General features: G+C 52.5%; 1 protein-coding gene across 2 annotated transcripts; it reads left to right on the top strand.

The window, feature by feature from the left end:
- The first annotated feature begins 92 nt into the window (after positions 1-92).
- LOC105696263 (putative Polycomb group protein ASXL3) lies at positions 93-7,884 on the top strand. Of its 2 annotated transcripts, none has more exons than XM_012418625.1 (8): positions 93-722; positions 900-1,159; positions 1,381-3,288; positions 3,971-4,252; positions 4,626-4,748; positions 5,044-5,967; positions 6,292-6,531; positions 7,124-7,884. In XM_012418625.1, the coding sequence occupies exons 1-8, from the start codon at positions 464-466 to the stop codon at positions 7,544-7,546; spliced, it is 4,419 nt and encodes a 1,472-aa protein (XP_012274048.1). In that variant the 5' UTR covers positions 93-463; the 3' UTR covers positions 7,547-7,884. The 2 variants fall into 2 exon arrangements, with proteins under 2 accessions (XP_012274048.1, XP_012274041.1); XM_012418618.1 differs by having other exon boundaries at positions 5,041-5,967.
- Positions 7,885-10,292: the final 2,408 nt, after the last annotated feature.

The following is a 10,292-nucleotide window of genomic DNA, read 5'->3' as shown; positions in this document are numbered from 1 at the left end:
AACGCAGCCAGCCCCCACTAGTGGCGCCACCTGGCGGCAACCGTCGCCGGCGGCGTTCGGTACGCTTAATAACGCGGAGTTTGATCCGCTGCTTTCCGTTCCTCCCGACAATATGGCTGAGCGAAGCGAAACGTCGCGAGTCCTCCGGCAGGAGAGTTCCCTCGGGGCGTAAGATAAAACCGCGGAGTTCCGGCGCGACGTCCGCGGCGATTAGGAGCGCACACCTCCACGGAGCCCGGGCTGGAGGATCCATGGGCAGTTTAACCTAACTCCTGGGGAATCTCGCCGAGCGGTACGCCACTCGTCACCGAGGATGTCTTTCTTTTTCGAGGTAGGACTGTCATTGTCGGGGCGAGCTCGCTGACGAGCACTCGGGAGCATGCAGTGACCCCGCCACCGCACGCATGTAGCGCGTCCGGAGGGGACTGCTTTCCGTCTCCCTTCTGGAGCGCCTGATGCGGAGATGGACACCGACCTGGAGACCGCCAAGGGCGAGGGTGGCGGAGAGACTGGCCCAGGGTGCTCCGGATACTCCAGCATGGTGCACAGCAAGAAGGTCATCAAGCATGCGCTACGCCAGCAGGCCAAGCGCAGGAGGAAAAACACCACGATAGCCTCCGGCAACTCCCGGACGCTGCCACGCATCGTCGTCAAACCACTGCCTCCTCCGCCTCCCAACGATCCACCCTCACTCGTCAACAATACGCAGCACAATAATACCGGTAATTCAATAACTGCGTATGCCGCAAAGGATCGACGTCTTGGTAAAGATTAATTTAAGGATTGGCAGACTTTTAAGAAATTTATTACGCTGCGATCGTAAACTTAGTTGCACCACTCTTTTGTGACTGGGGAACTTGTTCAAAAGTCATTGAAATATTTCCGTTACGTTTTGACAGTGCCCGAGGAACCTGCAGCTACAATGAGGGAGGTTCTGGCCAGCTTACCAGGATTCAGCTTGAAGTCAGGCCGGAGAAGATCGACGAAGAGGCTGTCTGCAGCGGCTCAGCTGGAAGCAGGGCTTGTGGACCTGGAATCACCAGCGAGTATACTTGCGAGTACCAGTTTGCGTGCTCTGTTGAATCGACATACCTTCCAGGGCCTTCCGCCTCTGTATCAAAGAAAGCTGGCACAGCTGTTACCTGCAGTCGATAGGCAGGTTCGTATCGCATAGCTGTAACCATGAAGTAGTATATAGAAATATAATGCCTATTTAGTTTGCCTCGACAGTTTAATAAATTCATACTTCCTGACTGTAACAAAACACTAAAGGAAATTGATACCTCATAGTGGAAGATTATTCACAGTTGTAAACTTTGACACATAAAACGTACTATCGAGATGTATTTTCAGGTTTTGTATAATAAATAATGTTTCCAGGACGCAGCAACCTCAGGACTGAATAACGAGTTCTTTGCCCGAGCCTGCTTGGAGTGGCGGAAACGACTGGCCGAGGGGGAATTCACTCCGGAGAACCAGCAACGACTGAAAATGGAGGCCGAGAGGGACAAGAACAAATTAGATCCGTGGAAGCTGAAGCACTTCGAGCCAATTTGGGGAGAGAAGCGGGAGCCCAAACTGAGGTCAGGGTTGCATTGTGCCCCCGAGCCACGAACAGGAGGAGCTGTGACAAGGGCGAGTTTGCGACTTCGTCTAGAGGCAAACCTCGAATCTGCCGAGCATGCACTTGCGATGGAGCATCCACCTGTAATAGCTCATCCACCTGTAATGGATCATCCTCCGGCAAGGGAACACCCTCCGATGAGGGAACACCCCCCTGTGAAGGATCATCCCCCGGTAAGGGAACACCTACCGGTAATGGAGCACGCGAAGAGGAGGTGTAAAACACCATCTCCGACGGTGGCACCGGCCGTGGCACCGACGGAAAAGGTGGAAATCGAACCGACGCCGACGCCGACGCCGGTTGTCCCCGATGTTCCGGAAAGTACAAACGAAGGTGAACAAGTGCAGCAGGCAGAGCCGTCGCGGGAGTACGAGGAGACCGACCGGATAGCCAGCGAGGACGAGGCCAGGTTGGAAGAGGCTGCGAATCTCGAAAGGGATAGGATCGAGATGGTCGTAGATGAAGGAACGTGTCCGGGTGCTCTGGAAGCTGAAGAGAGCCCGGACTTGCCCGAAAAACCGAATGGCGAAGAAGGGCACGAACCAAGCGAGCTCTATCAGAACAGGATAGCCGAAATGCCTGGAGAAGAGGTGTCGTCTCTGCTCGATGAGAGTCCTACAGAGACGGTGGACGACGAGGTCGAAGAACATCCTGAAGAGCAGTCGGCTTGTCTGCCGCAGGAGGAGCAATTGCAGGCAACCGTTCCATCTAGTGACCAAATGATGCATGCTCACGGTGGAGAGACGTTGCATGTTCACAGCGAAGAGGCGTTACATGTTCATGGCGAAGAGGCGTTACATGTTCACGGCGAACAGGCTATGCAGGCTCCCAGTGAACAGGTGATGCATGCTCCCAGCGAACAGTTGTTGCATACTCCCAGTGAACAGTTGATGCACGTTCTGACCGAACAGATGATGCACACGCCGAGTGAACAGATGCTGCACGCCCAGAGTTCACAGCTGATGCATTCCTCTGGCGATCAGCTGATGCACACTCCTAGTGACCAGTTATTGCATAACCCTGGTGAACAGTTGTTACATAATCCTGGCGAACAGATGCTGCACAACCCCAGCGAACAGATCATGCATGCCCCTAGTGAACAGGTGATGCATCCTCCTGGTGAACCGATGATGCATTCTAGTGAACCGATGCTGCATTCTTCTGGGGAACCGATGCTGCATTCTTCTGAGGAACAGATGATGCATCCTGGGGAACCGATGATGCATTCTTCTGGGGAACCGATGATGCATTCTTCCGACGAACAGGTCTTGCATGCTCCCAGTGAACAGGGGATGCACAATTCTGGTGAAATGGAGATGCACCCTACCGCCGAACGAGTCGACTGTGCTACCCAGATCTTGAGAGAACATGTTCCTCAACTCATCGATGAGGGCACGTCGCACATCCAGGAGGAACGCGTCTCGCAGATGGCCGACGAACAGGTGTACCACATGCCCGTCAACGAGGACAACTCCAGCATGGACAATACCCCACCTGGCGAACAAGTCAGGATCGCGGAGCACATGATCGGCGAAGAGCAAAGTATTATCAGCACTCAGACGGAGAGCCAGGGCGCGGCGGAACATGTTCAGGAAGGGGAACCACATATCCCCGAGGGCATGGAAATCGACAGCGAGACGCTGCAACGCATCCATGAACTCGAGGTGGAGTATCTCACTTTTTTTATTACATTTCAAATTGAAAATAGAACTTGTCTAGGAACAGAATAGATGTAGAAATAGTTGTATCGAATCCTTATTATTTGAAACTTTCATTGGAGAACGGAGGGTTAAATTTATTGTTCAGCGTACTTTGAGCCATAACAAAGTAATGGTTTATAAAATACGAGCCTTATGCTGCGGCGAGTCTCGTATGTCTTGCTGACTTTTGCAAATTCTTAGGCTACTCGGTCAATGTGTAGGTATCCAATCAGTAGATATCTCCCTGTGCTAGTAGCCCGTACTTTGTTCGCTCTACGGTTAGTGATACCAGTGCGCAAGTAGGATCGATTCAGTTACAATTCAGAGGTGTTTCTATTAATTAATGTAGTTACAAACACGTGATATACCCTAGTACACATCTTAAATTAATTACAAGGTCTTGCGACAAAAGTCTAATGACACAATTTTGACAGTTTTAAGATGATGGGAAAGTGCCAACAAAAGTATCGTAGGACTTTTCAACCAATTTCCCAGTTTACATGTTCATAATATTATAATAAACCACATAGATTGTTAATTTAATCTAAATATCAAGTGTCGGAGGACTTTCCCAATTTCCTAATTTACGTGTACATAATATTATTATAATATAAACAGATTGTTAATTAAATGTAACAATTTCTAGGTGTGTGGAGACATGCGCCAGGCTTACGAGGAGATCTCAGCCTGCCCGGAGGAGATAATCTACCCGATCCTGGAGGGAATGGAGATGGGGACGAACGTCCCGGAGGAGCCGGGACCTCAGGGTGTGACGGTGCAGACGGAGGACGTCGTCCAGCACCAGGAGATGGGGGCCGGGAACGAGGAGGAGGCCCTCCGGGAGGCGAACAATTACGTTTGCTCGGAGATGCTCGAGTGCAACTGGGCCGTTGACCAGACGGTCAACAATGTAGCCAACATCAGCAGAGTGAGTGCGCGCCAGAGCTGTCCTTTAATTATTTCGCCGGGTCGAAACTGGTCGCTGTCTCTGGACGGGGCCTCGAGTCCCGATCGCACGGCACAGCCTGTGACCTGGGTCCTGAGTTAGTGCCCTATCTGGACCGTTTAGTGCCCCGACAATGCTTTCTTTAGGGGGAGAGATTTTCACTTAAAAGTAGTACGTTTTAACCGGAGACTTGGTGTACCGGACATTCGATGTCACCGCAGCGGCGCCATCGGCGAAGGTGACTCCTTACTCCTCTTTACAAGCGAAATTCAGTGCCAAGTTTGGCTGGTTGAAGACGAACAGGGCGCGTCTATTTTCTATACGGCTCGTCTATATGAGGGTTTGTTCTATTCAGGGACCGGAGGTGTATCCTGGAGCGGCGCGACTCGGCTGGTGCGATCCTGACGTCGGCTCCATCTCCGTCGTCTCCAACTGGCCTGTCGAGCAGACCGTGAACAACGTCGCCAATATCAACAGAGTGAGTGGGGAATGGGTATACAGGGTGTTACAGAACTCAGACACACCGCTACAGGGTGACATCCTCGGTGGAAGTGGAGGTGATAAGGGCTGTACTGGGGTTTTCTCGCGGTGCATAGTATTACTGGAACCATTTGTTGATGAACTCTCAAACGGGTGCTTTGATCGGCGGGACGTGTACTAAGAGAGATGCTTTTCAATTAGGGTGATAGGAAATACGCTGGGAAATTTAATCCACCACAGTTCCTGGGAGCCGAGGGTAATATCTAAGGGTACGAAATTCTCCTGACAAGCAGGAGGAGCTGCAGCTTCCCTGGTCGCTGGTGGCGGCGGCACTGGACAACTCCGTGGCAGCGAACATCACGGTGACGACGCAGGACGAGTGCGGGGAAAACGCAGCGGCTGGGGCGAACGCGGTGACGACGGCGCACCGTTTCGTCGCGACCGAGAGCAGCGTGGACACGGTGAGCTGCATCCAGCTGCCGGTGGTCCAGGGCGGGCCCTTCCACCCGGAGGCCCTGACGATCGGCACCCCGGTTACGAGCTGCCTGATGAAGACGATGCAGTCCTCGCAGAGCCCGCCGATGATCGCGTTCCCGCAGCTGCAGTCGATCCGGTTCGTGCAGACGAGCTTCCACGCAGGGGCCCAGGGTCTCTCGACGCCTGCGGCGGCCTTGCCGATGCAACTGCAGCAGCAGCAACCGCCGCCGCCCCAGCAGCAGCCTCAGCAGCAACCCCAACCGCAGCCTCAACCCCAGCAGCCGCAGCAGGTCGGCATCGTCCGCGCCCAGGAGGAGGTGCCGATCTGCCCCGGCGGGCCGGTCCCCAGGAACGCGACGAACAATGGCAACGCGAACACCAACAACGGGAACGTCGGCCGCGGCCCAATCCCCGGTAACGTAACTACGGCACTCGGCGTGCAGGCGCAAAGCCGCGGCCAGAGCGCGATAGTAGTTCAGCACCAGGCACCCATTACGGCACAGCCCCGTCAGATAGTAGCGACTATTCAACAGCCGGGGCCGGGGCCGGGGCCGGGGCCGCAGCCGCCGCAGTACCCGCCGGTCGCGGCGCCCCCGCGGTCCTCGAGGTCCACCGCCCAGGGCGGCCAGCGCGGCTCCAGGGCAGGCGGCAAGGAGCAGGGCGGCGGCAGGTCGAGGAGCTCCACCAAGGAGCCCCCCGGCGCCGTCAACCTCGAGCGCAGCTACCAGATATGCCAGGCGGCAAGTTTTACATCCCTCTCTCTAATCTTGCCTTAGTTTCCTCTCGCAGGCCGAGTGGACGGTCCCCGCGTCGCCCGGGAACTCTACCAGGTTATCAGGAAATGCATCCGCGGTTTGAGACAGACATATGTACTAAAAAAAAAATCTGTTCGACACAAGGAATTTTTATTATTTCGAGAAAGTGGTTTCCAGTGTAGAGGGAGAAGTTTAAGGTAGAGTCGTCTTCGAGTTCCTGGGTGTACGGGGGTCGGCGGGGCTCTGGAGGGGGAAGGGAAGAATCAGGTAGTCCTGGAAGGATGAACGAGGTTTATTTCGGTCCCGCAGGTGATCCAGAGCTCGCCCAACCGGGACCAGCTGAAGGCGCACCTGAAGCCGCCGCCCAGTTTGTTGGCGAGAGGTGACGGCGCGTTCACCACCGCCAAGCAGGGGGGTCGGACCATCACCACGGTGAAGCCGCAGAAGCCCCAGCAGGCGAGCCAGCACATTAAGCAGCAGCAGACTAAGCCTCAGGCCGTCATGCTGAGGCACGTCTTCGCCACGGCACGGCAGACCGTCCCTACGGAGGTGCGGGGCCAGTTCTGTTCCACTACCTTGGGTCCGCTCCACCTTGGACAGTTCGCGCAGCGGATCCCTTCCGCGCAACCCTTCCCGGAGAACCTACGCCCGTCCGCCACGTTCGGGCCCGCTCCGCCTATTACGATCTACTCCGTCTCGTCTGCCCATCCCTTCCTGGAGAACCTCCGTCCGAGTGCTCCTTCCGGCTCGTTCTAGGTAGGACGAGGTGGTCGATCATGGAGAACCTCCGGTCGAGTGTCCCTGGGTCGCTCTAGGTAGGACGAGTCGGTACTCCTTCCTACTCGTTTTATCTAGAAGGACTTCCCCAGCACCCTGAAGAGCCCACGTGGCCATTCTTTCAATGGATCCCATTTACCCCTCATACAGAACTTGCCTCCGTTCACCAGGTCCTTTTATCCCAGACGCGTTCTCCATGTTAAGACCAACCTCGGACTCCCCTCCAGCTCGTTCGCCAACCTGATACCAATCTCGAAGAACTCCCGGCCATTCTCAAGGTCCCTCTCTCTCTCTCTCCAACTCCTTGTCCAAGCTGGAGATCCACGGTGACCTCAACTTCCGTCTTACCTGCTTCCGTCCACAGATCACGGAGACCAACCCCGGGATGGCGCAGCTGGGATCGAACGGGGCCACCGGGCTGGGCCAGTACATCCTGGTGCAGAGGACCGGCGTCGGGGACGGGGCTCCTCGGGCCTCCTCGGCCCCGCCCTTACCCCCTCACATTGCCGGCGTGGGGGTAGGCGTCCACCTGGTCAGGGGCAGACCCGCCAGCGCCGGAGAGGGCTCTCACCAGGCCGTCACCCTCAAGCCCAGGGGTGCCTCCGACGGCAGGGGTGGCGGCGGCGCCGAGCCCGGCGCCCCCGGGGTCATCATGGGCGGCGACCCCCCGCCACCCTGCGACTGCAGCATGCGCGGCGCCATGGTCGTCTGCAGACAGTGCGGCGCCTTCTGCCACGACGACTGCATCGGGCCCCAGCGCATCTGCGCCACCTGCCTCATACGTTGATACGAGCGCCAGGGGACCCGGTGCGGCGCTGATCCTACGGAGACGGGCACCAGGGTCAGGGTGCTGAACGCCCGGCAGAGGGCTCGTCGGCCGGCCCCTTCTTCGGGCATCGCTCTTCCACATCCTGGGAACTTAATGACTCCTGCTTAGATGGGTCTCTTGCGTCTTAAGGGGATGCGATAGTGCCATCCGAATGGCTCATCGTTCATGAAACTTTTATCCGAAGTGGGTACACCGAGTCGTTTCACACTTTACTACCTGAACATGCAGGCTACGAGGAAGGTCCTTACCCTCACGAAATTTCATGTTTTATGAAAAATCTTGAAATTAGGTGTAATGAAATTATTAAACAATTGACATTTCATGGGTGGCAGGACCTTCCTTGTTGCCTACATATTTACATTGTGAAGGCTGAAACGATTTGATACACTCGGTTCGGAAAAAAGTTTCATAAACAAAATTTATATCACTTTAAGGTGTTATGAAAGAGTCGTTTTATATGTATATATATATGGCTCTTTCATAAAACCTTAATAATGTAATGATATTGGGGACTCTTCCTTCCAGCCTGACGTTCAGCACCCTTGTTCGAAGGATACTCCTAAAGCGAAGAGAGTAGCGGGGATACAATACTGTGAGAATCGAGTAACGAGTACATTTTGTAATATGTTCTCTTTTATATATAGACATACATATGTACAGAGTGTCCTAAAACGCTCGTTGAGGTGTTAAGTAATTTTAAAGGGTAAAGGAGGGCAACATTTCCAGTCGAATGTTCCTTTTCCATTTTTTTTTCCCCCGATCACTGCTGATCGAGTTATAGCGCAATGAAACTGACCAATCAGGAAGGCGCGGGAAATTTGAAAAATCGGCCGCGTGAAGAGGGCCCTGAATACGTTTCAAATTGTATAATATTATAATTTGTACATTATATAATTTCATTTTAAATTAAAAATTATGTTGCACCGGTCCTGCACGTGAAACGGGATTGGTCATGATTAGTTTCTTAATAACTCGGGAAATAGTGATCGGAGAGAAAAGTGGAATAGGAAGTTTCGATTGAGAATATTACCCTCTTTCCATGTCTAAAAGGGCGAGTGTTTTGGGACACTCTGCATAGAAGGTGGGTCTGATGAAAGGTCGACAATCTTTGGGGATTAGTTACTGCGAAGGCGCATTCTATGACGAACCGCAAATCGCAGGCAATAGTACTGATATACAATCATGTATCGCGATGAACTATCGAGTCTGTGATCAATAATTGTTTCCCCGTCTCTTTAACTATGATCGTTTACCTGATTAGCCGAATAGAGAAATTCTCGCTAGTTAGGCTCGCTTCTTCTTCTGGGACCTTCCGTAAGACTCACCCCGTATATATATCAGGATTATAATTTGTGCGTTCAAAACCTACGGCTGGTCCTTCCATCGAGGACTTGGAAGGATCAGTTCGAGTCGACTGATTACCATAATAGAAGCTAATGCGTGGCCGATGCGTTTTTCCAACCCTTTATCCCGGTCGCATCGTGGGTTCTTTACCCTAGACAACTAATCACTCGGTAAGACGGTGAACGGGACATTTTAATATTGTCATGGCGTTACCCATGGTGCACCTCGAGGCGGAGGATCCTCTCGCGTTCTTTCCGAACCCTCGGCCATCGCATGCTAAACTCGTTAACGTTTAACCGTTTAATTTCGATTAAGAGGATGCATTAGTGATACCCCGTGTGAGGCACCTTTCGTTAATAAGTTCCTCACGGAGAATGAATGAGATTGAGATAACGCGGAAAGCACTCAGAAATTCCTCTAGTCCGCGCCCTTGTACTGAGAATCAATGCGTAAGATCTCCTGGGAGCCCTCCAGGGTGTATACCCGTGTAAATAACTAATCGCTCCCCTGGCAAATAACCGATCGACGGTATTTCTTTTCTCATCGAGACGCCATCTCGACGGCGAGGTAAATCCTGGATCCGTGTAATCGGGGATGTCTCCGGCGGCCTTCTTCCGTGCAATCCCCCCGTTTGCTTCGAAGAAGAGACTTAATTAGGATACAAAATCGTACGAGACATTGTATGAACTTGTGGTGTCGATTATAAAGTAGGGTAAGGAGACTTTTTCATATCACCTTAAGGCCGTGAAATTCCTCTTTTGGCGTTCAAATGATTTATTCCGCTTTCTTTTCAATTATGTTATACGCGGTTGCTTAAGAATTTATTTGTTCACTCCCTGGTAATATGTTGATTAGTTTCTGTAGTGACTGCAGGTGAAATTAGGTGGAATAATGGGGAAAGAAAAAAAAATCATTGTCTTCAGGTGAGGTGGAGTTCCGCGACAAGTACATTTCGACGCTCGCTGATTAGGACGGCTTCAGATGATAATAGAATCATGGATATGGAATGTATAGATCCCGCACACTGATTTTATTCAACCTGGATATAGGTGAAGATTTTATCATATTTATGTATGTATGTATGTATGTATATATCGGAAGCCGCCCTTACATCCTCCCTGGTTTCTATACTTCTTCCATCGTGCCGCTTTCCTTATCATTGCTCTTAACCGAGTTTCTTTTCCGACGATTCGGGGATATTGCACGGAATATCGGCTTGTAGGAATACGGAGTGTTGAAATCGAATTATGTACATAATATTGACTTAAAGGGCGCAGTTGGTACGAGATTAAGGGACTCGCTTAATATCAAGTTTTCACGACGTAGGCTTACAAGAAGGAATAAAGAAACGAGTTCCGAC

This window comes from Orussus abietinus, unplaced genomic scaffold, assembly GCF_000612105.2.
Source record: "Orussus abietinus isolate OABI.00-Male unplaced genomic scaffold, Oabi_2.0 scaffold55, whole genome shotgun sequence".
NCBI lineage: Eukaryota > Metazoa > Arthropoda > Insecta > Hymenoptera > Orussidae > Orussus > Orussus abietinus.
Note: the sequence above shows the minus strand (reverse complement) of the source record. Positions and strands in the feature narration are given on the sequence as shown.

What these genes read in the sequence shown, in the direction of transcription:
- LOC105696263 (XM_012418618.1), top strand. Translation starts at nt 464, where the DNA reads ATGGACACCGACCTGGAGACCGCCAAGGGCGAGGGTGGCGGAGAGACT. An exon ending in TACGCAGCACAATAATACCG is followed by an intron (nt 723 to 899) that starts GTAATTCAATAA and finishes ACGTTTTGACAG; the next exon opens with TGCCCGAGGAACCTGCAGCT. An exon ending in GGCAGACCGTCCCTACGGAG is followed by an intron (nt 6,532 to 7,123) that starts GTGCGGGGCCAG and finishes TTCCGTCCACAG; the next exon opens with ATCACGGAGACCAACCCCGG.